Source organism: Apium graveolens, unplaced genomic scaffold (assembly GCF_009905375.1).
Source record: "Apium graveolens cultivar Ventura unplaced genomic scaffold, ASM990537v1 ctg8463, whole genome shotgun sequence".
Taxonomy (NCBI): Eukaryota; Viridiplantae; Streptophyta; class Magnoliopsida; order Apiales; family Apiaceae; genus Apium; species Apium graveolens.
The window spans coordinates 9,576-33,050 of record NW_027421199.1 but is presented as its reverse complement, the minus strand read 5'-3'; the positions used below and the strand labels follow the sequence as shown (position 1 = coordinate 33,050).

Below are 23,475 nucleotides of genomic sequence, written 5' to 3'. Positions count from 1 at the left end.
TATCTCTCTCAATATATGTTATCAAACAATCATTCAACCAAATATCTCCCATTCTATTCCGAAGCGTAGTTTTAACAAGTTTCATTGCTGAAAATCCTCTCTCAACTGTTGCAGTTGCAACCGGTAGAATTAGTGACAATTTTATCAACATATAAACCCAAGGAAATCCAATATCTTTGTGTTTTTGAAGCATTTTTTGAGCAAGATCATGGATGCCCTTCAAATTTTGAAAATCAGCATTACTTCTCATGTCAACAATATAGCTAGAAAGCTGGTCTTCAAGTGATAGAAGACGAATTTGATCAAATTCTGAAGTATAAAATCTTGCAAGTTGAACTAATTTTTACTTATCAAAAGTTAAAAAAGAATTCTGCGGATTTAGGCATGATATGCAGGAAAGTAACTCCATGTTATCTCTATCAAGACGCTCGTTAATCTCTTGCAATTGATAATCAATTATAGTATTCATCAAACTAATCTTGAAGTGGTGTTTATTAGAAACTTTTTGCAGTTTACGTCTTGATCTTCCACGAGGCATAGAGATAGCATCCATATCTGGGACATCGATCTCAAACTTTTCACAGAATTTGGAAATATCAACAATTAACTCATTCCATCCATCATCTCTGAATGTTTGTAACATTTTCTTCGATACATTTACCAAACATAAAGCATTAGCAAGATCCTGGCCTTTTCTTTGTAGTGCTTGTGATAAGTCATTTGTGATTCCTAAAACTTTTCTCATCAAATGCAATAGAAAAATAAACTCAAAGTCATTCATTGCATCAATAAGTCTATAAATCTCTCCTTTATTTTCATGAAAGGAAGGCATAACTTTTATTTCTTCAAGCAGATCAAGTGCCGGTGAAAATAAAGAAGTCACACTTAGAATTGTATTATAATGCGAACACCATCTTGTATCTCCTGGACGTTTAAGAACTGCCTCTTGATTCAAGCCTTTACCAGTCATTCGATTGCCTTGGGATATTTCTTCAGCTAACTTTTCTATTTGTTTCACCCAGACTAATTCTTTTCTTTGCAAGAAGCCCCAACAAAATTCACCAAAGATGCTAGATGGTAAAAAATGAGCAAATTTTATCATGCTTTTTGAAACTGCAACAAGTGTGAGCTGCAATTGATGAGCAAAGCAATGCACATAAAAGGCAGATGCATTTTCTGCTGTATTAAACTTTTTAGCCCACTAATATGTCTGTTCATATTACTAGCCCCGTCAAAACCTTGACCACGAATACGCGATATGCTCAGACCATGTTGGCAAAGAGTACGTCAATTGCTGATTTTAGGACAATCAAGAGATGTTAAAGGATGTCAAATTGCATGTACATGATGTTAACATATTAATTGTATCAATATATAGTGACAAGTGACTCTTATAGGGTGCAAAGTGACTCTAATATGGTGAAAAGTGACTTACACGGTTGATTAGAGCCAAAATGTGGAACAAAATTGACTTGTATGAAAGTGGCACTAAGAGATGGTAAAAGGATGTCAAATTGGATGTATAATGTTAACATGTTAATTTTACAAATATATGGTGGTAAGTGACTCTAATAGGGTGCAAAGTGACTCTAATATGGTGAAAAGTGACTTACATAGTTGATTAGAGTCAAAATGTGGCCCAAAGTTGAGTCCTATTATGAAATATCAAAGTGTGCTAAAACGAAGCTAAACTGGATTTCATGATGTTAACATGCTAATTGTATCAATATGGTGGCAAGTGGCTCTTATAGGGTGCAAAGTGACTCTAATATGGTGAAAAGTGACTTATATGGTTGATCACAGACCAACTGCCTATCATCTGAGATCACAGACCAACTGCCATTTTTCTTTACAAATGTTGCTTGTTTATGTATTACACTTGACAAATATTGACTAGTTACTGATAAATTTCTTTTGTTGAGCTATTGTATTAACTTCTGAGGCAATTTATGTTACTTCATGTTAAAGATATAAACTCTTTACTTGGGAGCTCTTACTTTATTTGAGAACCTAGTAGTAGTAATGGTTGGCTGTCGTATCAGTAGAGCCGGCCAAACGGTCGGGCCGCCCGTGCCGGGGCGAATTTCCAGCGGTCCGGTTAACAGCCAGTTAACTCGTGAACAGCTCGCGAATTAGGCGATTTTAATGGTCCGACGAGTCTAGCGGTTCGGGGCGAACGACGAATAACACGAATAAAACGAATAATCGTGAATAACCGCGGGCTGCTTTGATTCGACACCACCCACCTTTTGTTGTCTTTTTTGGCTTTTTTTATATTTGTTTTTTACTTTGTACAAACAGACTTTGCTTTCTGTTTTATTTTACATTTTTTGGATTTCTGTTTTTATTTTACATTTTTTATATTGAAAAAGATTTTCGATTTATAACACATTTCAACATTTTTAACAATTTACTCATATTTTTATTTGATAAACTAATCAAGACAAACAAATTTTATTTTTACTCGTATTTTGAAAAAGTTAGTTTTTAAAAAACAAATTTGTTATTTTTGAAAAACAAAGTTAATTTTTGCAAATGAGTTACTCTGTTACAGAAGGAAAAGAGGACGATACGATATCAGTATCAGTATAAGTCAACTGATAGGTATCAGTATCAGTCAACTGACATTTTTCATTTAGCCCAAAAACCTTGATATCGCGTATCTCCCTCGCTTTTTTTACGGATGGGCAAGAGTCGAACAAGTCACTGAAATTGTATCTATTCTAAACATCGTTCCGAACCGGCTTAAGATATCTTGTAATTAATAAAAATTTTAAAAATATATGTAATTCTGATTTATAAGTAACTTATAAATTGTAGTCAACTATGTATTGTTCGTGTAATATCCAACTCAGCTCGTTTCGGCTTTGATTTAAATTTTGAAGAAGGGAACACCATACTTTCAAATTGATCCAAATATAATTTACTATTCAATGTAGCCGTTAATTATTTGTACTTAACAATCACGCAAGTAATTACAATTTTACGATTTTACCGATTTGGAAAATCATATTGAGATTATATGTTTCCAATTAAAATGATTCTATATTTATTACCTAACTATGGAAACTTTTATTTAGCTAGATATTACAACTAATTATACTTACCTCAAATGACATGAAAACGTGTAAAACCATATACCAAAAACAAATTAAGAAAAACAAAGATCAACATATAAATGCGTGTTCATGTTATGCATCAAGAAATTTAATTATATTGATTTGCCTCATTGGCAAAGAAATCTCAGATGCGTTTACAAAAATGCACACATTTTATTTAGTAGTGAAAGAGCAAAAAAGAGTTATATAAACACATAACTTCCATATACTTTGATCTTGCCCTGTTTGGTGTTTTCTACAAAAATCATACAAGGCATCATGACAAGAAAGAAGGTGAAGTTAGCATTCATCAGTAATGATGCTTCTCGAAAAGCGACATTCAAGAAAAGGAAGAAGGGGCTGATGAAGAAGGTTGGAGAGTTGAGTACCTTATGTGGTATTGATGCTTGTGCTATCATTTATAGTCAGTATGAGCCCCAACCTGAAGTGTGGCCTAATACAGAAGGTGTTCAGCGTGTGTTGGCTCAGTTTAAGCGAATGCCGGAGATGGAGCAGAGCAAGAAGATGGTTAATCAGGAGAGTTTTATGCGACAGAGGATTGCGAAAGCTAATGAGCAGTTGAAGAAACAGGTAAGGATAATAGGGAGAAGGAAATGATTGAGGTTATGTATCAGTGTTTGACGGGGAAAAGTTGGATTACAAAATTTGATGATCCCGGATTTGAATGATCTTGGTTGGCCTTATTGATCACAAGTTGAAGGAGATTTATAAAAGAATTGATCAGATATCGGCTAACTAAGAAAAAGAATACTACTACTGGGAAAGTTGGCTACTGGCTCAGGATCTGGCTGTGGCTCGGGATCGGCTGCTGCAATGTTGAAAGGTAAAGGAGTGGCTAATTGTGTTGATGGAACGGAAGGAAAAAGGCTATACAGGGCGAGATGGAAGCAATGCAGCAGCAGCAGCAGAGACCGCCTTGGTTAGCGACTGGATCAACAGCAATAGTGGGAACAGCAGTACTGATCAGATGCTGAACCAGCAGCAACACTGCCAGAATTTGGGATAGTCGCGGTGAGGAGATGATGATGCCTTATGGAGATGCGCAGAATGGTGGCATGTGGTCAAGTGCATTTTTCCATAGTTTCCAATCAGACTACAATCAAGGAGAAGCAGATGAAAGGATTTATGTGATAGTGCTGGTTACTTGTTTTGTTGTTTTTCGATCAACCTTGAGGATGATGGTTAAAAATACCCATTTTTGGGTTGAATTTGCTCAAAATACCATTTTCAAAAAATATGCTCAAATGCGTATTACACGCATTTGAGAATTGGGTATGTAAGAAAATCATTAAAATACGCATTTCGTATTATCATTGGGATACGCATTTGCCAAATGCGTATTACAAAAATATAAAAAAAAAAACTGGATACTCATTTGACAAATGGTATATAGTACAAAACAGGATAATCATATGGTAAATGCATATCCAAACGAATATTTTCAGCACTACACTCCGAGAATGGATATTTTCAGCATTTTGCACCAAAAAATATTATTTTTAACATTCTTTCGAACTTTGAAGGATATTTGTTTTGCTTTAAATAAATTTCTATCTGGTGTGTTTTTATTTTGCGTTGCTACAATACTTTCATTGCTTGTTATATTCCTTTTTTTTCTTCGTTATTTTTATACATTAATAACTTCAAGGTATATTAAATATTATAATTGAGCAAATGGGGTTGGGTGAGACAATTTATTCAATGTGAAATGACTATTTTAACCCTTGTCCTATTTATTATTTCGTATTTGATTTATTAATAGCTAATCTTCATTAAAGTATATGAATTATTTTGTAATTAATAGCTACACACACTTACATATATATGTATACATATGTTATTTTCAATGATATAAAATTTAAAATATGATAAATTTAATTAAGAATTAGAGATCTGAAATAATTATTAACATAAAAATTACAACAATTTTTTTAAGTAAACATGTATTAAAATTAATTGTGGTTTAAGAGAAATCATCACCAAATAATTTTAGGGTACACTGCAAAAATATAATATTTTTAAATTGTTTAAAAATTAATACGATTTTTTATGGCTACTTTAAACATCAAATACTTACTTATAAAATAGACAATAATATAGTTCACATATATATCATCATGTTTTTTGTAATATTACATAAATCCTTATTAATATAGTACAAAAAAAGTATTTTACAGTTCAAATATATTTTGTCACGTGATAGTATATAGTCACATATACACTACACTATGCACGTGTATTACACAAAATTACCTCCAATACAACACCAAAAAAAGTTATTATACAGTATCAAAGAGGCAAGTCGAGAATAATATAACTGCTATTAGAATTTTTTTTTCAAATACAGCATAGAGCAAAATAAGGTTGATAATTCTCAATATTTATCATTAATTTAAATTTTTAAATATGCCAAAAACATCAAAAATTAATTTTAAAAAATTATAATATTTTAGAACATGTTGTGCCTCGCACGGGTTACAGAGCTAATTACAGAAGTATAGGTAAAGTTTAGTTCAAGAATATTTTTGGAGGTGAACATAACTGTTTTCCTTAAGAGTGAATATTTAATTATTATCAAGCATAAGCTAATAATATCCTAGAAGTGGTACAAGTCTTGAGATAGATAGGGAGCCCTTTCAACTTCATTTAGAAATCGAATTGTGATCTGTTTTAATAATTTCTTACGGTTGTGCTACCAGAAGCCTATCTAGTGGCGGATCCGGGTTTCAATTTAAGGGGGGCCAGAAAAAAAATTGTAATCAAATCAAGAAATATAAGCAAAAGAGCAAATGAACATATATTATAATGTAATATTTACAAGATCATCGGCCTATCTTTCATACTCTGAAATCGTTTCATAATTTCTTCATTTTCAATTGTTGAAAAATATCTCTCTCAATATATGTTATCAAACAATCATTCAACCAAATATCTCCCATTCTATCCGAAGCGTAGTTTTTAACAAGTTTCATTGCTGAAAGTCCTCTCTCAACTGTTATGCAAGTTACAACCGGTAGAATTAGTGACAATTTTATCAACATATAAACCCAAGGAAATCCCATATCTTGGTGTTTTTGAACCATTTTTTGAGCAAGATCATGGATGTCCTTCAAATTTTGAAAATCAGCATTACTTCTCATGTCAACTATATTAGCTAGAAAGCTGGTCTTCAAGTGATAGAAGACAATTTGATCAAATTCTGAAGGATAAATCTTGCAAGTTGAACTAATTTTACTTATCAAAGTTAGAAATAATTCTGCGATTTAGGCATGATATGCAGGAAAGTAACTCCATGTTATCTCTATCAAGACGCTCGGTTCATCTCTTGCAATTGATAATCAATTATAGTATTCCATCAAACTAATCTTGAAGTGGTGTTTATTAGAAACTTTTTGCAGTTTACCCTCTTGATCTTCCACGAGGCATAGAGATAGCATCCATATCTGGGACATCGATCTCAAACTTTTCACAGAATTTGGAAACATCAACAATTAACTCATTCCATCCATCATCTCTGAATGTTTGTAACATTTTCTTCGATACATTTACCAAACATAAGCATTAGCAAGATCCTGGTCTTTTCTTTGTAGTGACTTGTGATAAGTCATTGTGATTCCTAAAACTTTTCTCATCAAATGCAATAGAAAAAATAAACTCAAAGTCATTCATTGCATCAATAAGTCTATAAATCTCTCCTTTATTTTCATGAAAGGAAGGCAAGTCTTTTTATTCTTCAAGCACAATCAAGGGCCGGTGAAAATAAAGAAATCACACTTAGAATTGTATGATAATGCGAACCCCATCTTGTATCTCCAGGGACGTTTAAGAACTGCCTCTTGATTCAAGCTTTACCAGTCATTCGTTGCCTTGGGATATTTCTTCAGCTAACTGTTTCTATTGTTTCACCACGACTAATTCTTTTCTCTTGCAAGAAGCCCCAACAAAATTCACCAAAGATGCTAGATGGTCAAAAAATGAGCAAATTTTATCATGCTTTTTTGAACTGCAACAAGTGTGAGCTGTAATTGATGAGCAAAGCATGCACATAAAAGGCAGATGCATTTCTGCTTGTATTAAACTTTTTAGCCCACTAATATGTCTGTTCATATTACTAGCCCCGTCAAAACCTTGACCACGAATACGCGATATGCTCAGGACCACGTTGTGGCAAAGAGTTACGTCAATTGCTGATTTTAGGACAATCCAGAGATGGTTAAAAGATATCAAATTGCATGTACATGATGTTAACATATTAACTGGATCAATATATAGTGACAAGTGACTCTTATAGGAGGCAAAGTGACTCTAATATGGGAAAGTGACTTACACGGTTGATTAGAGGCAAAATGTGGAACAAAATTGACTTGGTGATAGTGGCACTAAGAGATGGTAAAAGGATATCAAAATTGGATGTATATAATTTTAACATGTTAATTTTACAAATATATGGTGGTAAGTGACTCTTATAGGGTGCAAATTGACTCTAATATGGTGAAAAGTGACTTACAATAGTTGATTAGAGTCAAAATGTGGCCCAAAGTTGAGTCCTATTTATGAAATATCAAAGTGTGCTAAAACGAAGCTAAACTGGATATTCATGATGTTAACATGTTAATTGTATCAATATGGTGGCAAGTGGCTCTTATAGGGTGCAAAGTGACTCTAATATGGTGAAAAGTGACTTATATGGTTGATCACAGACCAACTGCCTATCATCTGAGATCACAGACCAACTGCCATTGTTTTTCTTTACAAATGTTGCTTGTTTATGTATTACACTTGACAAATATTGACTAGTTACTGATAAATTTCTTTTGTTGAGCTGTTGTATTAACTTCTGAGGTAATTTATGTTACTTCATGTTAAAGATATAAACTCTTTACTTGGGAGCTCTTACTTTATTTGAGAACCTAGTAGTAGTAATGGTTGGCTGTCGTATCAAACCATATACCAAAAACAAATTAAGAAGAAACAAAGATCTTAACATATAAATGCGTGTTCATGTTATGCATCAAGAAATTTAATTATATTGATTTGCCTCATTGGCAAAGAAATCTCAGATGCGTTTACAAAAATGCACACATTTCTTATTTAGTAGTGAAAGAGCAAAAAGAGTTAATATAAACACATAACTTCCATACTTTGATCTTGCCCTGTTTGGTGTTTTCTACAAAAATCATACAAGGCATCATGACAAGAAAGAAGGTGAAGTTAGCATTCATCAGTAATGATGCTTCTCGAAAAGCGACATTCAAGAAAAGGAAGAAGGGCTGATGAAGAAGGTTGGAGAGTTGAGTACCTTATGTGGTATTGATGCTTGTGCTATCATTTATAGTCAGTATGAGCCCCGACCTGAAGTGTGGCCTAATACAGAAGGTGTTCAGCGTGTGTTGTCTCAGTTTAAGCGAATGCCCGAGATGGAGAGAGCAAGAAGATGGTTAATCAGGAGAGTTTTATGCGACAGAGGATTGCGAAAGCTAATGAGCAGTTGAAGAAACAGTGTAAGGATAATAGGGAGAAGGAAATGATTGAGGTTATGTATCAGTGTTTGACGGGGAAAATTGGTTTACAAAATTTGATGATCCCGGATTTGAATGATCTTGGTTGGCTTATTGATCACAAGTTGAAGGAGATTTATAAAGAATTGATCAGATATCGGCTACTAAGAAAAGAATACTACTACTGGGAAGTTGGCTCTGGCTCTGGATCTGGCTGTGGCTCGGGATCAGCTGCTTGCAATGTGAAAGGTAAAGGAGTGGCTAATTGTATTGATGGAACGGAAGAAAAGGCTTTAGAGGGCGAGATGGAAGCAATGCAGCAGCCGCAGCAGAGACCGCCTTGGTTTAGCGACTGGATCAACAGCAATAGTGGGAACAGCAGTACTGATCAGATGCTGAACCAGCAGCAACACTGCCAGAATTTGGGATTTAGGTCGCGGTGAGGAGACGATGATGCCTTATGGAGATGCGCAGAATGGTGGCATGTGGTCAAGTGCATTCTTTCCATAGTTTCCAATCAGAGCTACAATCAAGGAGAAGCAGATGAAAAGATTTATGTGATAGTGCTGGTTACTTGTGTTTTTGTTGTTTTTCCGATCAACCTTGAGGATTATGGTCAAAAATACCCATTTTTGGGTTGAATTTGCTCAAAATACCCATTTCAAAAAATATGATGAAAATTACCGTTTTGGTTACGTATTTTGTAATTTGATAAGTGTAATACGCATTTGAGAATTGGGTATGTAAGAAAATTACTAAAGATACGCATTTCGTATTATCATTGGGATACGCATTTGCCAAATGCGTATCACAAAAATATAAAAAAAATAAAAACTGGATACTCATTTGACAAATGAGTATTTAGTACAAAACATGATAATCATATGGCAAATGCGTATCCAAACGAATATTTTCAGCACTACACTTCCAGAATGGATATTTTTCAGCATTTTGCACCAAAAAAATATTATTTTTTAACAGTTCTTTCAGAACTTTGAAGGATATTTTGTTTTGCTTTTAATAAATTTCTATCTGGTGTGTTCTTATTTTGCGTTGCTACAATAATTCCATTGCTTGTTATATTCCTTTTTTTTTTTACTTCGTTATTTTTATACATTAATAACTTCAAGGTATATTAAATCTATTATATATATAATAGAGCAAATGAGGTTGGGTGCGACAATTTATTCAATGTGAAATGACTATTTAACCCTTGTTCTATTTATTATTTCTTATTAATATTCATTAATAGCTAATCTTCATTAAAGTATATGAATTTTTTTATAATTAATAGCTACACACACTTACATATATATGTATACATATGTATTTTCATGATATAAAATTTAAAATGTGATAAAGTTTAATTAAGAATTAAAATCTGAGATTAATAATTAACATAAAAATTACATCAATTTTTTAGTGACATGTAATAAATTAATTGTGGTTTAAGAGAAATCATCACCAAATAATTTTAGGGTACACTTGCAAAACATAATATTTTTAAATTGTTTAACATTTAATACGATTTTTTATGGCATACTTTAAACATCAAATACTTACCTATAAATGAGACAATAATATAATCACATATATATCTTCATGTATCTGTAATATTACATAAAATTATTATCATATAATACAAAAAACGTATTTTACAGTTCAAAATATATTTTGTCACGTGTATAGTATATAGGTCACATATACACTACACTATGCACGTGTATTACACAAAATTACCCCAATACAACACAAAAAAATTATTCTACAGTATCAATATGAAGAGGCAAGTCGACAATAATATAACTGCTATTAGAATTTTTTTTCAAATACAAACATAGAGCAAAATAAGGTTGATAATTCTCAATATTTATCATTAATTTAAGTTTTTAATATTGCCAAAAAAAATATTAAAATTAATTAAAAAATTATAATATTTTAGAACATGTTGTGCCTCGCACGGGTTATAGAGCTAATTATAGAAGTATAGGTAAGTTTAGTTCCAAGAATATTTTTGGAGGTGAACATACACTGTTTTTTTAAGAGTGAATATTTAATTATTTATAAACATAAGCTAATAATATCCTAAGAAGTGGTACAAGTCTTGAGATAGCTAGGGAGCCCTTTCACTTCATTTAGAAATCGAATTATGATCCGTTTTAATAATTTCTCACGGTTGTGCTACCAGAGCCTATCTAGTGGCGGATCCAGGTTTCAATTTAGGGGGGCCGGAAAAAAAAATTGTAAATCAAATCAACAACTATAAGCAAAAGAGCAAATGAACATATATTATAATGTAATATTTACAAGATCATCAGCCTATCTTTTCATACTCTGAAAATCGTTTCATAATTTCTTCATTTTCAATTGTTTGAAAAATATCTCTCTCATATATGTTATCAAACAATCATTCAACCAAATATTCTCCCATTCTATTCCGAAGCGTAGTTTTAACAAGTTTTCATTGCTGAAAATCCTCTCTCAACTGTTGCAGTTGCAACCGGTAGAATTAGTGACAATTTTATCAACATATAAACCCAAGGAAATCCAATATCTTTGTGTTTTTGAAGCATTTTTTGAGCAAGATCATGGATGCCCTTCAAATTTTGAAATTCAGCATTACTTCTCATGTCAACAATATAGCTAGAAAGCTGGTCTTCAAGTGATAGAAGACGAATTTGATCAAATTCTGAAGTATAAAATCTTGCAAGTTGAACTAATTTTTACTTATCAAAAGTTAAAAAAGAATTCTGCGGATTTAGGCATGATATGCAGGAAAGTAACTCCATGTTATCTCTATCAAGACGCTCGTTAATCTCTTGCAATTGATAATCAATTATAGTATTCATCAAACTAATCTTGAAGTGGTGTTTATTAGAAACTTTTTGCAGTTTACGTCTTGATCTTCCACGAGGCATAGAGATAGCATCCATATCTGGGACATCGATCTCAAACTTTCACAGAATTTGGAAATATCAACAATTAACTCATTCCATCCATCATCTCTGAATGTTTGTAGCATTTTCTTCGATACATTTACCAAACATAAAGCATTAGCAAGATCCTGGACTTTTCTTTGTAGTGCTTGTGATAAGTCATTTGTGATTCCTAAAACTTTTCTCATCAAATGCAATAGAAAAATAAACTCAAAGTCATTCATTGCATCAATAAGTCTATAAATCTCTCCTTTATTTTCATGAAAGGAAGGCATAACTTTATTTCTTCAAGCAGATCAAGTGCCGGTGAAAAATAAAGAAGTCACACTTAGAATTGTATTATAATGCGAACACCATCTTGTATCTCCTGGACGTTTAAGAACTGCCTCTTGATTCAAGCCTTTACCAGTCATTCGATTGCCTTGGGATATTTTCTTCAGCTAACTTTTCTATTTGTTCACCCAGACTAATTCTTTTCTTTTGCAAGAAGCCCCAACAAAATTCACCAAAGATGCTAGATGGTAAAAAAATGAGCAAATTTTATCATGCTTTTTTGAAACTGCAACAAGTGTGAGCTGCAATTGATGAGCAAGCAATGCACATAAAAGGCAGATGCATTTTCTGCTAGTATTAAACTTTTTAGCCCACTAATATGTCTGCTCATATTACTAGCCCCGTCAAAACCTTGACCACGAATACTCGATATGCTCAGACCATGTGTGGCAAAGAGTACGTCAATTGCTGATTTTAGGACAATCAAGAGATGCTTAAAGGATGTTCAAATTGCATGTACATGATGTTAACATATTAATTGTATCAATATATATAGTGACAAGTGACTCTTATAGGGTGCAAAGTGACTCTAATATGGTGAAAAGTGACTTACACGGTTGATTAGAGCCAAAATGTGGAACAAAATTGACTTGTATGAAAGTGGCACTAAGAGATGGTAAAAGGATGTCAAATTGGATGTGTATAATGTTAACATGTTAATTTTACAGATATATGGTGGTAAGTGACTCTAATAGGGTGCAAAGTGACTCTAATATGGTGAAAAGTGGACTTACATAGTTGATTAGAGTCAAAATGTGGCCAAAGTTGAGTCCTATTATGAAATATCAAAGTGTGCTAAAACGAAGCTAAACTGGATTTTCATGATGTTAACATGCTAATTGTATCAATATGGTGGCAAGTGGCTCTTATAGGGTGTAAATTGACTCTAATATGGTGAAAAGTGACTTATACGGTTGATCACAGGACCAACTGCCTATCATCTGAGATCACAGACCAACTGCCATTGTTTTTCTTTACAAATGTGCTTGTTTATGTATTACACTTGACAAATATTGACTAGTTACTGATAAATTTCTTTTCTTGAGCTATTGTATTAACTTCTGAGGCAATTTATGTTACTTCATGTTAAAGATATAAACTCTTTACTTGGGGAGCTCTTACTTTATTTGAGAACCTAGTAGTAGTAATGGTTGGCTGTCGTATCAGTAGAGCCGGCTAAACGGTCGGGGCCGCCCGTGCCGGGGCGAATTTCCAGCGATCCGGTTTCAACAGCAGTTAACTCGTGAACGCTCGCGAATTAGGCGATTTAATGGTCCGACGAGTCTAGCGGTTCGGGGCGAACGACGAATAACACAAATAAAATGAATAATCTGAATAACCGCGGGCTGCTTTGATTCGACACCACCCACCTTTTGTTGTCTTTTTTTGGCTTTTTTTATATTTTGTTTTTTACTTTTGTACAAACAGACTTTGCATTTCTGTTACAATTTTACATTTTTGGATTTCTGCTTTTAAATTACATTTTTTATATTGAAAAAGATTTTCGATTTATAACACATTTCAACATTTTTAACAATTAACTCATATTTTATTTGATAAACTAATTAAGACAAACAAATTTTATTTTTACTCGTATTTTGAAAAAGTTAGTTTTTAAAAAACAAATTTGTTATTTTTGAAAAACAAAGTTAATTTTTGCAAATGAGTTACTCTGTTACAGAAGGAAAAGAGGACGATACGATATCAGTATCAGTATAAGTCAACTGATACGGTATCAATATCAGTCAACTGACATTTTTCATTTAGCCCAAAACACCTTGATATCGCGTATCTCCCTCGCTTTTTTTACGGATGGGCAAGAGTCGAACAAGTCACTGAAATTGTATCTATTCTAAACATCGTTCCGAACCGGCTTAAGATATCTTGTAATTAATAAAATAATCTTAAAAGTATATGTAATTCTGATTTATAAGTAACTTATAAATTGTAGTCAACTATGTATTGTTCGTGTAATATCCAACTTAGCTCGTTGCGGCTTTGATTTAAATTTTGAAGAAGGGAACACCATACTTTCAAATTGATCCAAATATAATTTACTATTCAATGTAGCCGTTAATTATTTGTACTTAACAATCACGCAAGTAATTATAATTTTACGATTTTACCGATTTGGAAAATCATATTGAGATTATATGTTTCCAATTAAAATGATTCTATATTTATTACCTAACTATGGAAATTTTTATTTAGCTAGATATTACAACTAATTATACTTATCTCAAATGACATGAAAACGTGTAAAACCATATACCAAAAACAAATTAAGAAGAAACAAAGATCTTAACATATAAATGCGTGTTCATGTTATGCATCAAGAAATTTAATTATATTGATTTGCCTCATTGGCAAAGAAATCTCAGATGCGTTTACAAAAATGCACACATTTCTTATTTAGTAGTGAAAGAGCAAAAAAGAGTTATATATAAACACATAACTTCCATATACTTTGATCTTGCCCTGTTTGGTGTTTTCTACAAAAATCATACAAGGCATCATGACAAGAAAGAAGGTGAAGTTAGCATTCATCAGTAATGATGCTTCTCGAAAAGCGACATTCAAGAAAAGGAAGAAGGGGCTGATGAAGAAGGTTGGAGAGTTGAGTACCTTATGTGGTATTGATGCTTGTGCTATCATTTATAGTCACTATGAGCCCCAACCTGAAGTGTGGCCTAATACAGAAGGTGTTCAGCGTGTGTTGTCTCAGTTTAAGCGAATGCCGGAGATGGAGCAGAGCAAGAAGATGGTTAATCAGGAGAGTTTTATGCGACAGAGGATTGCGAAAGCTAATGAGCAGTTGAAGAAACAGTGTAAGGATAATAGGGAGAAGGAAATGATTGAGGTTATGTATCAGTGTTTGACGGGGAAAATTGGTTTACAAAATTTGATGATCCCGGATTTGAATGATCTTGGTTGGCTTATTGATCACAAGTTGAAGGAGATTTATAAAAGAATTGATCAGATATCGGCTACTAAGAAAAAGAATACTACTCCTGGGAAAGTTGGCTCTGGCTCTGGATCTGGCTGTGGCTCGGGATCAGCTGCTGCAATGTTGAAAGGTAAAGGAGTGGCTAATTGTGTTGATGGAACGGAAGAAAAGGCTATAGAGGGCGAGATGGAAGCAATGCAGCAGCAGCAGCAGAGACCGCCTTGGTTTAGCGACTGGATCAACAGCAATAGTGGGAACAGCAGTACTGATCAGATGCTGAACCAGCAGCAACACTGCCAGAATTTGGGATTTAGTCACGGTGAGGAGATGATGATGCCCTGTGGAGATGCGCAGAATGGTGGCATGTGGTCAAGTGCATTCTTTCCATAGTTTCCAATCAAGGAGAAGCAGATGAAAGGATTTGTGTGACAGTGCTGGTTACTTGTGTTTTTGTTGTTTTTGGATCAACCTTGAGGATAATGGTTAAAAATACCCATTTTTGGGTTGAATTTGCTCAAAATATCCATTTTCAAAAAATATGCTCAAATGCTAATTACACGCATTTGAGAATACTAAAGATACGCATTTCGTATTATCATTGGTATACGCATAAAAAATATGCTCAAATGCGTATTACACGCATTTGAGAATACTAAAGATACGCATTTCGTATTATCATTGGGATACGCATTTGTCAAATGCGTATCACAAAAATAAAAAAAAAAAAAACTGGATACTCATTTGACAAATGAGTATTTAGTACAAAACATGATAATCATATGGCAAATGCGTATCCAAACGAATATTTTCAGCACTACACTCCCAGAATGGATATTTTCAGCATTTTGCACCAAAAAAATATTATTTTTAACATTCTTTCGAACTTTGAAGGATATTTGTTTGCTTTTAATAAATTTCTATCTGGTGTGTTCTTATTTTTGCGTTGCTACAATAATTCCATTGCTTGTTATATTCTTTTTTTTTCTTGTATATTGCATAAGTAAACTCTAAAAAATGACTCGTGTCTCGCATGGGTTATTATGCTAGTTATATATATAGAGCAAATGGGGTTGAGTGAGACAATTTATTCAATGTGAAATGACTATTTTAACCCTTGCTATTTATTATTTCTTATTTAATATTCATTAATAGCTAATCTTCATTAAAGTATATGAATTTTTTGTAATTAATAGCTACACACACTTACATATATATGTATACATATGTTATTTTCAATGATATAAAATTTAAAATGTGATAAATTTAATTAAGAATTAAAAATCTGAATAATATTAACATAAAAATTACATCAATTTTTTAGTGACATGTATAAATTAATTGTGGTTTAAGAGAAATCATCACCAAATAATTTTAGGGTACACTTGCAAAACATAATATTTTTAAATTGTTTAACATTTAATACGATTTTTTATGGCATACTTTAAACATCAAATACTTATAAATGAGACAATAATATAATCACATATATATCTTCATGTTCTGTAATATTACATAAAATTATTATCAATATAATACAAAAAACGTATTTTACAGTTCAAAATATATTTTGTCACGTGTATATATAGTCACATATACACTACACTATGCACGTGTATTACACAAAATTACCCCAATACAACACAAAAAAATTATACAGTATCAAATATGAAGAGGCAAGTCGACAATAATATAACTGCTATTAGAAATTTTTTTCAAATACAACATAGAGCAAAATAAGGTTGATAATTCTCAATATTTATCATTAATTTAATTTTAAATATGCCAAAAAAAATAAAAATTAATTAAAAAAATTATAATATTTTAGAACATGTTGTGCCTCGCACGGGTTATAGAGCTAATTATAGAAGTATAGGTAAAGTTTAGTTCAAGAATATTTTTGGAGGTGAACATACACTGTTTTTTAAGAGTGAATATTTAATTATTTATAAACATAAGCTAATAATATCCTAGAAGTGGTACAAGTCTTGAGATAGCTAGGGAGCCCTTTCACTTCATTTAGAAATCGAATTATCCGTTTTAATAATTTCTCACGGTTGTGCTACCAGAAGCCTATCTAGTGGCGGATCCAGGTTTCAATTTAGGGGGGCCGGAAAAAAAATTGTAATCAAATCAACAACTATAAGCAAAAGAGCAAATGAACATATAATATTTACAAGATCATCAGCCTATCTTTCATACTCTGAAATCGTTTCATAATTTCTTCATTTTCAATTGTTTGAAAAATATCTCTCTCAATATATGTTATCAAACAATCATTCAACCAAATATCTCCCATTCTATTCCGAAGCGTAGTTTTAACAAGTTTCATTGCTGAAAATCCTCTCTCAACTGTTGCAGTTGCAACCGGTAGAATTAGTGACAATTTTATCAACATATAAACCCAAGGAAATCCAATATCTTTTGTTTTTGAAGCATTTTTTGAGCAAGATCATGGATGCCCTTCAAATTTTGAAAATCAGCATTACTTCTCATGTCAACAATATAGCTAGAAAGCTGGTCTTCAAGTGATAGAAGACGAATTTGATCAAATTCTGAAGATAAAATCTTGCAAGTTGAACTAATTTTTACTTATCAAAAGTTAAAAAAGAATTCTGCGGATTTAGGCATGATATGCAGGAAAGTAACTCCATGTTATCTCTATCAAGACGCTCGTTAATCTCTTGCAATTGATAATCAATTATAGTATTCATCAAACTAATCTTGAAGTGGTGTTTATTAGAAACTTTTTGCAGTTTACGTCTTGATCTTCCACGAGGCATAGAGATAGCATCCATATCTGGGACATCGATCTCAAACTTTTCACAGAATTTGGAAATATCAACAATTAACTCATTCCATCCATCATCTCTGAATGTTTGTAACATTTTCTTCGATACATTTACCAAACATAAAGCATTAGCAAGATCCTGGTCTTTTCTTTGTAGTGCTTGTGATAAGTCATTTGTGATTCCTAAAACTTTTCTCATCAAATGCAATAGAAAAATAAACTCAAAGTCATTCATTGCATCAATAAGTCTATAAATCTCTCCTTTATTTTCATGAAAGGAAGGCATCTTTTATTTCTTCAAGCATCAAGTGCCGGTGAAAATAAAGAAGTCACACTTAGAATTGTTATAATGCGAACCCATCTTGTATCTCCTGGACGTTTAAGAACTGCCTCTTGATTCAAGCCTTTACCAGTCATTCGATTGCCTTGGGATATTTCTTCAGCTAACTTTTCTATTTGTTTCACCCGGACTAATTCTTTTCTCTTGCAAGAAGCCCCAACAAAATTCACCAAAGATGCTAGATGGTAAAAAATGAGCAAATTTTATCATGCTTTTTTGAAACTGCAACAAGTGTGAGCTGCAATTGATGAGCAAAGCAATGCACATAAAAGGCAGATGCATTTTCTGCTAGTATTAAACTTTTTAGCCCACTAATATGTCTGCTCATATTACTAGCCCCGTCAAAACCTTGACCACGAATACGCGATATGCTCAGACCATGTGTGGCAAAGAGTACGTCAATTGCTGATTTTAGGACAATCAAGAGATGTTAAAGGATGTCAAATTGCATGTACATGATGTTAACATATTAATTGTATCAATATATAGTGACAAGTGACTCTTATAGGGTGCAAAGTGACTCTAATATGGTGAAAAGTGACTTACACGGTTGATTAGAGCCAAAATGTGGAACAAAATTGACTTGTATGAAAGTGGCACTAAGAGATGGTAAAAGGATGTCAAATTGGATGTATATGTTAACATGTTAATTTTACAATATATGGTGGTAAGTGACTCTAATAGGGTGCAAAGTGACTCTAATATGGTGAAAAGTGACTTACATAGTTGATTAGAGTCAAAATGTGGCCCAAAGTTGAGTCCTATTATGAAATATCAAAGTGTGCTAAAACGAAGCTAAACTGGATTCATGATGTTAACATGTTAATTGTATCAATATGGTGGCAAGTGGCTCTTATAGGGTGCAAAGTGACTCTAATATGGTGAAAAGTGACTTATATGGTTGATCACAGACCAACTGCCTATCATCTGAGATCACAGACCAACTGCCATTTTTTTCTTTACAAATGTTGCTTGTTTATGTATTACACTTGACAAATATTGACTAGTTACTGATAAATTTCTTTTGTTGAGCTATTGTATTAACTTCTGAGGCAATTTCTGTTACTTCATGTTAAAGATATAAACTCTTTACTTGGGAGCTCTTACTTTATTTGAGAACCTAGTAGTAGTAATGGTTGGCTGTCGTATCAGTAGAGCCGGCCAAACGGTCGGGCCGCCCGTGCCGGGGCGAATTTCCAGGGTCCGGTTCAACAGCCAGTTAACTCGTGAACAGCTCGCGAATTAGGCGATTTTAATGGTCCGACGAGTCTAGCGGTTCGGGGCGAACGACGAATAACACACGAATAAAATGAATAATCGTGAATAACCGCGGGCTGCTTTGATTCGACACCACCCACCTTTTGTTGTCTTTTTTTGGTTTTTTTTATATTTTGTTTTTTACTTTGTACAAACAGACTTTGCATTTCTGTTTTTATTTTACATTTTTTGGATTTCTGTTTTTATTTTACATTTTTTATATTGAAAAAGATTTTCGATTTATAACACATTTCAACATTTTTAACAATTTACACATATTTTTATTTGATAAACTAATCAAGACAAACAAATTTTATTTACTCGTATTTTGAAAAAGTTAGTTTTAAAAACAAATTTGTTATTTTGAAAAACAAAGTTAATTTTTGCAAATGAGTTACTCTGTTACGGAAGGAAAAGAGGACGATACGATATTATCAGTATAAGTCAACTGATACGGTATCAGTATCAAACTGACATTTTTCATTTAGCCCAAAACACCTTGATATCGTATCTCCCTCGCTTTTTTTACGGATGGGCAAGAGTCGAACAAGTCACTGAAATTGTATCTATTCTAAACATCGTTCCGAACCGGCTTAAGATATCTTGTAATTAATAAAATAATTTAAAATATATGTAATTCTGATTTATAAGTAACTTATAAATTGTAGTCAACTATGTATTGTTCGTGTAATATCCAACTCAGCTCGTTCGGCTTTGAGAAATTTTGAAGAAGGGAACACCATACTTTCAAATTGATCCAAATATAATTTACTATTCAATGTAGCCGTTAATTATTTGTACTTAACAATCACGCAAGTAATTACAATTTTACGATTTTACCGATTTGGAAAATCATATTGAGATTATATTCCAATTAAAATGATTCATATTTATTACCTAACTATGGAAACTTTTATTTAGCTAGATATTACAACTAATTATACTTACCTCAAATGACATGAAAACGTGTAAAACCATATACCAAAAACAAATTAAGAAGAAACAAAGATCTTAACATATAAATGCGTGTTCATGTTATGCATCAAGAAATTTAATTATATTGATTTGCCTCATTGGCAAAGAAATCTCAGATGCGTTTACAAAAATGCACACATTTCTTATTTAGTAGTGAAAGAGCAAAAAAGAGTTATATATAAACACATAACTTCCATATACTTTGATCTTGCCCTGTTTGGTGTTTTCTACAAAAATCATACAAGGCATCATGACAAGAAAGAAGGTGAAGTTAGCATTCATCAGTAATGATGCTTCTCGAAAAGCGACATTCAAGAAAAGGAAGAAGGGGCTGATGAAGAAGGTTGGAGAGTTGAGTACCTTATGTGGTATTGATGCTTGTGCTATCATTTATAGTCAGTATGAGCCCCAACCTGAAGTGTGGCCTAATACAGAAGGTGTTCAGCGTGTGTTGGCTCAGTTTAAGCGAATGCCGGAGATGGAGCAGAGCAAGAAGATGGTTAATCAGGAGAGTTTTATGCGACAGAGGATTGCGAAAGCTAATGAGCAGTTGAAGAAACAGTGTAAGGATAATAGGGAGAAGGAAATGATTGAGGTTATGTATCAGTGTTTGACGGGGAAAATTGGTTTACAAAATTTGATGATCCCGGATTTGAATGATCTTGGTTGGCTTATTGATCACAAGTTGAAGGAGATTTATAAAAGAATTGATCAGATATCGGCTACTAAGAAAAAGAATACTACTACTGGGAAAGTTGGCTCTGGCTCTGGATCTGGCTGTGGCTCGGGATCAGCTGCTGCAATGTTGAAAGGTAAAGGAGTGGCTAATTGTGTTGATGGAACGGAAGAAAAGGCTATAGAGGGCGAGATGGAAGCAATGCAGCAGCAGCAGCAGAGACCGCCTTGGTTTCGACTGGATCAACAGCAATAGTGGGAACAGCAGTACTGATCAGATGCTGAACCAGCAGCAACACTGCCAGAATTTGGGATTTAGTCGCGGTGAGGAGATGATGATGCCTTATGGAGATGCGCAGAATGGTGGCATGTGGTCAAGTGCATTCTTTCCATAGTTTCCAATCAGACTACAATCAAGGAGAAGCAGATGAAAGATTTATGTGATAGTGCTGGTTACTTGTGTTTTTGTTTTTTTCGATCAACCTTGAGGATGATGGTTAAAAATACCCATTTTTGGGTTGAATTTGCTCAAAATACCATTTTCAAAAAATATGCTCAAATGCGTATTACACGCATTTGAGATTGGGTATGTAAGAAAATTATTAAAGACACGCATTTCGTATTATCATTGGGATACGCATTTGCCAAATGCGTATCACAAAATATAAAAAAAAAAAACTGGATACTCATTTGACAAATGGGTATATAGTACAAAACGGTAATCATATGGTAAATGCGTATCCAAACGAATATTTTCAGCACTACACTCCCAGAATGGATATTTTCAGCATTTTGCACCAAAAAATATTATTTTTAACATTCTTTCGAACTTTGAAGGATATTTGTTTTGCTTTAAATAAATTTCTATCTGGTGTGTTTTATTTTGCGTTGCTACAATAATTTCATTGCTTGTTATATTCCTTTTTTTTTCTTCGTTATTTTTATACATTAATAACTTCAAGGTATATTAAATCTTATAATAGAGCAAATGGGGTTGGGTGAGACAATTTATTCAATGTGAAATGACTATTTTAACCCTTGTCCTATTTATTATTTCGTATTTAATATTTATTAATAGCTAATCTTCATTAAAGTATATGAATTATTTTGTAATTAATAGCTACACACACTTACATATATATGTATACATATGTTATTTTCAATGATATAAAATTTAAAATGTGATAAATTTAATTAAGAATTAGATATCTGAAATAATTATTAACATAAAAATTACATCAATTTTTTAGTAACATGTATTAAATTAATTGTGGTTTAAGAGAAATCATCACCAAATAATTTTAGGGTACACTTGCAAAACATAATATTTTTAAATTGTTTAAATTTAATACGATTTTTTATGGCATACTTAAACATCAAATACTTACTTAAAAATAGACAATAATATAGTCACATATATATCATCATGTTTTTGTAATATTACATAAAATCCTTATTAATATAGTACAAAAAAAGTATTTTACAGTTCAAAATATATTTTGTCACGTGTATAGTATATAGTCACATATACACTACACTATGCACGTGTATTACACAAAATTACCTCCAATACACACAAAAAAGTTATTATACAGTATCAAAGAGGCAAGTCGAGAATAATATAACTGCTATTAGAATTTTTTTTCAAATACAGCATAGAGCAAAATAAGGTTGATAATTCTCAATATTTATCATTAATTTAAATTTTTAAATATGCCAAAAAACATCAAAATTAATTTTAAAAAATTATAATATTTTAGAACATGTTGTGCCTCGCACGGGTTATAGAGCTAATTACAGAAGTATAGGTAAAGTTTAGTTCAAGAATATTTTTGGAGGTGAACATACACTGTTTTCTTAAGAGTGAATATTTAATTATTTATCAAGCATAAGCTAATAATATCCTAGAAGTGGTACAAGTCTTGAGATAGATAGGGAGCCCTTTCACTTCATTTAGAAATCGAATTGTGATCCGTTTTAATATTTCTTACGGTTGTGCTACCAGAAGCCTATCTAGTGGCGGATCCGGGTTTCAATTTAAGGGGGGCCAGAAAAAAAATTGTAATCAAATCAAGAAATATAAGCAAAAGAGCAAATGAACATATATTATAATGTAATATTTACAAGATCATCGGCCTATCTTTCATACTCTGAAATCGTTTCATAATTTCTTCATTTTCAATTGTTTGAAAAATATCTCTCTCAATATATGTTATCAAACAATCATTCAACCAAATATCTCCCATTCTATTCCGAAGCGTAGTTTTAACAAGTTTCATTGCTGAAAATCCTCTCTCAACTGTTGCAGTTGCAACCGGTAGAATTAGTGACAATTTTATCAACATATAAACCCAAGGAAATCCAATATCTTTGTGTTTTTGAACCATTTTTTGAGCAAGATCATGGATGCCCTTCAAATTTTGAAAATCAGCATTACTTCTCATGTCAACTATATAGCTAGAAAGCTGGTCTTCAAGTGATAGAAGACGAATTTGATCAAATTCTGAAGGATAAAATCTTGCAAGTTGAACTAATTTTTACTTATCAAAAGTTAAGAAAGAATTCTGCGGATTTAGGCATGATATGCAGGAAAGTAACTCCATGTTA

General features: G+C 32.6%; 4 protein-coding genes across 4 annotated transcripts; 3 read left to right on the top strand and 1 right to left on the bottom strand.

Moving 5' to 3' along the window:
* Positions 1–343: 343 nt before the first annotated feature.
* On the bottom strand, positions 344–970 carry LOC141705027 (uncharacterized). The gene has a single exon (XM_074508100.1). The coding sequence runs from the start codon at positions 968–970 to the stop codon at positions 344–346; it is 627 nt and encodes a 208-aa protein (XP_074364201.1).
* A 7,583-nt stretch (positions 971–8,553) lies between these two features.
* Positions 8,554–9,060, top strand: LOC141705025 (uncharacterized). Its single transcript, XM_074508099.1, has one exon. It carries the CDS (start codon positions 8,554–8,556, stop codon positions 9,058–9,060), a length of 507 nt encoding a protein of 168 aa, XP_074364200.1.
* A 5,341-nt stretch (positions 9,061–14,401) lies between these two features.
* LOC141705024 (agamous-like MADS-box protein AGL80) lies at positions 14,402–15,223 on the top strand. The gene has a single exon (XM_074508098.1). The coding sequence runs from the start codon at positions 14,402–14,404 to the stop codon at positions 15,221–15,223; it is 822 nt and encodes a 273-aa protein (XP_074364199.1).
* Positions 15,224–20,399: 5,176 nt separating this feature from the next.
* Positions 20,400–21,124, top strand: LOC141705023 (agamous-like MADS-box protein AGL80). Its single transcript, XM_074508097.1, has one exon. The coding sequence runs from the start codon at positions 20,444–20,446 to the stop codon at positions 21,122–21,124; it is 681 nt and encodes a 226-aa protein (XP_074364198.1). The 5' UTR covers positions 20,400–20,443.
* Positions 21,125–23,475: the final 2,351 nt, after the last annotated feature.

Excerpts from the sequence above, each read along its gene's own strand:
- LOC141705027 (XM_074508100.1), bottom strand. The coding sequence starts at position 970 with ATGACTGGTAAAGGCTTGAATCAAGAGGCAGTTCTTAAACGTCCAGGA.
- LOC141705025 (XM_074508099.1), top strand. The coding sequence starts at position 8,554 with ATGGTTAATCAGGAGAGTTTTATGCGACAGAGGATTGCGAAAGCTAAT.
- LOC141705024 (XM_074508098.1), top strand. The coding sequence starts at position 14,402 with ATGACAAGAAAGAAGGTGAAGTTAGCATTCATCAGTAATGATGCTTCT.
- LOC141705023 (XM_074508097.1), top strand. The coding sequence starts at position 20,444 with ATGACAAGAAAGAAGGTGAAGTTAGCATTCATCAGTAATGATGCTTCT.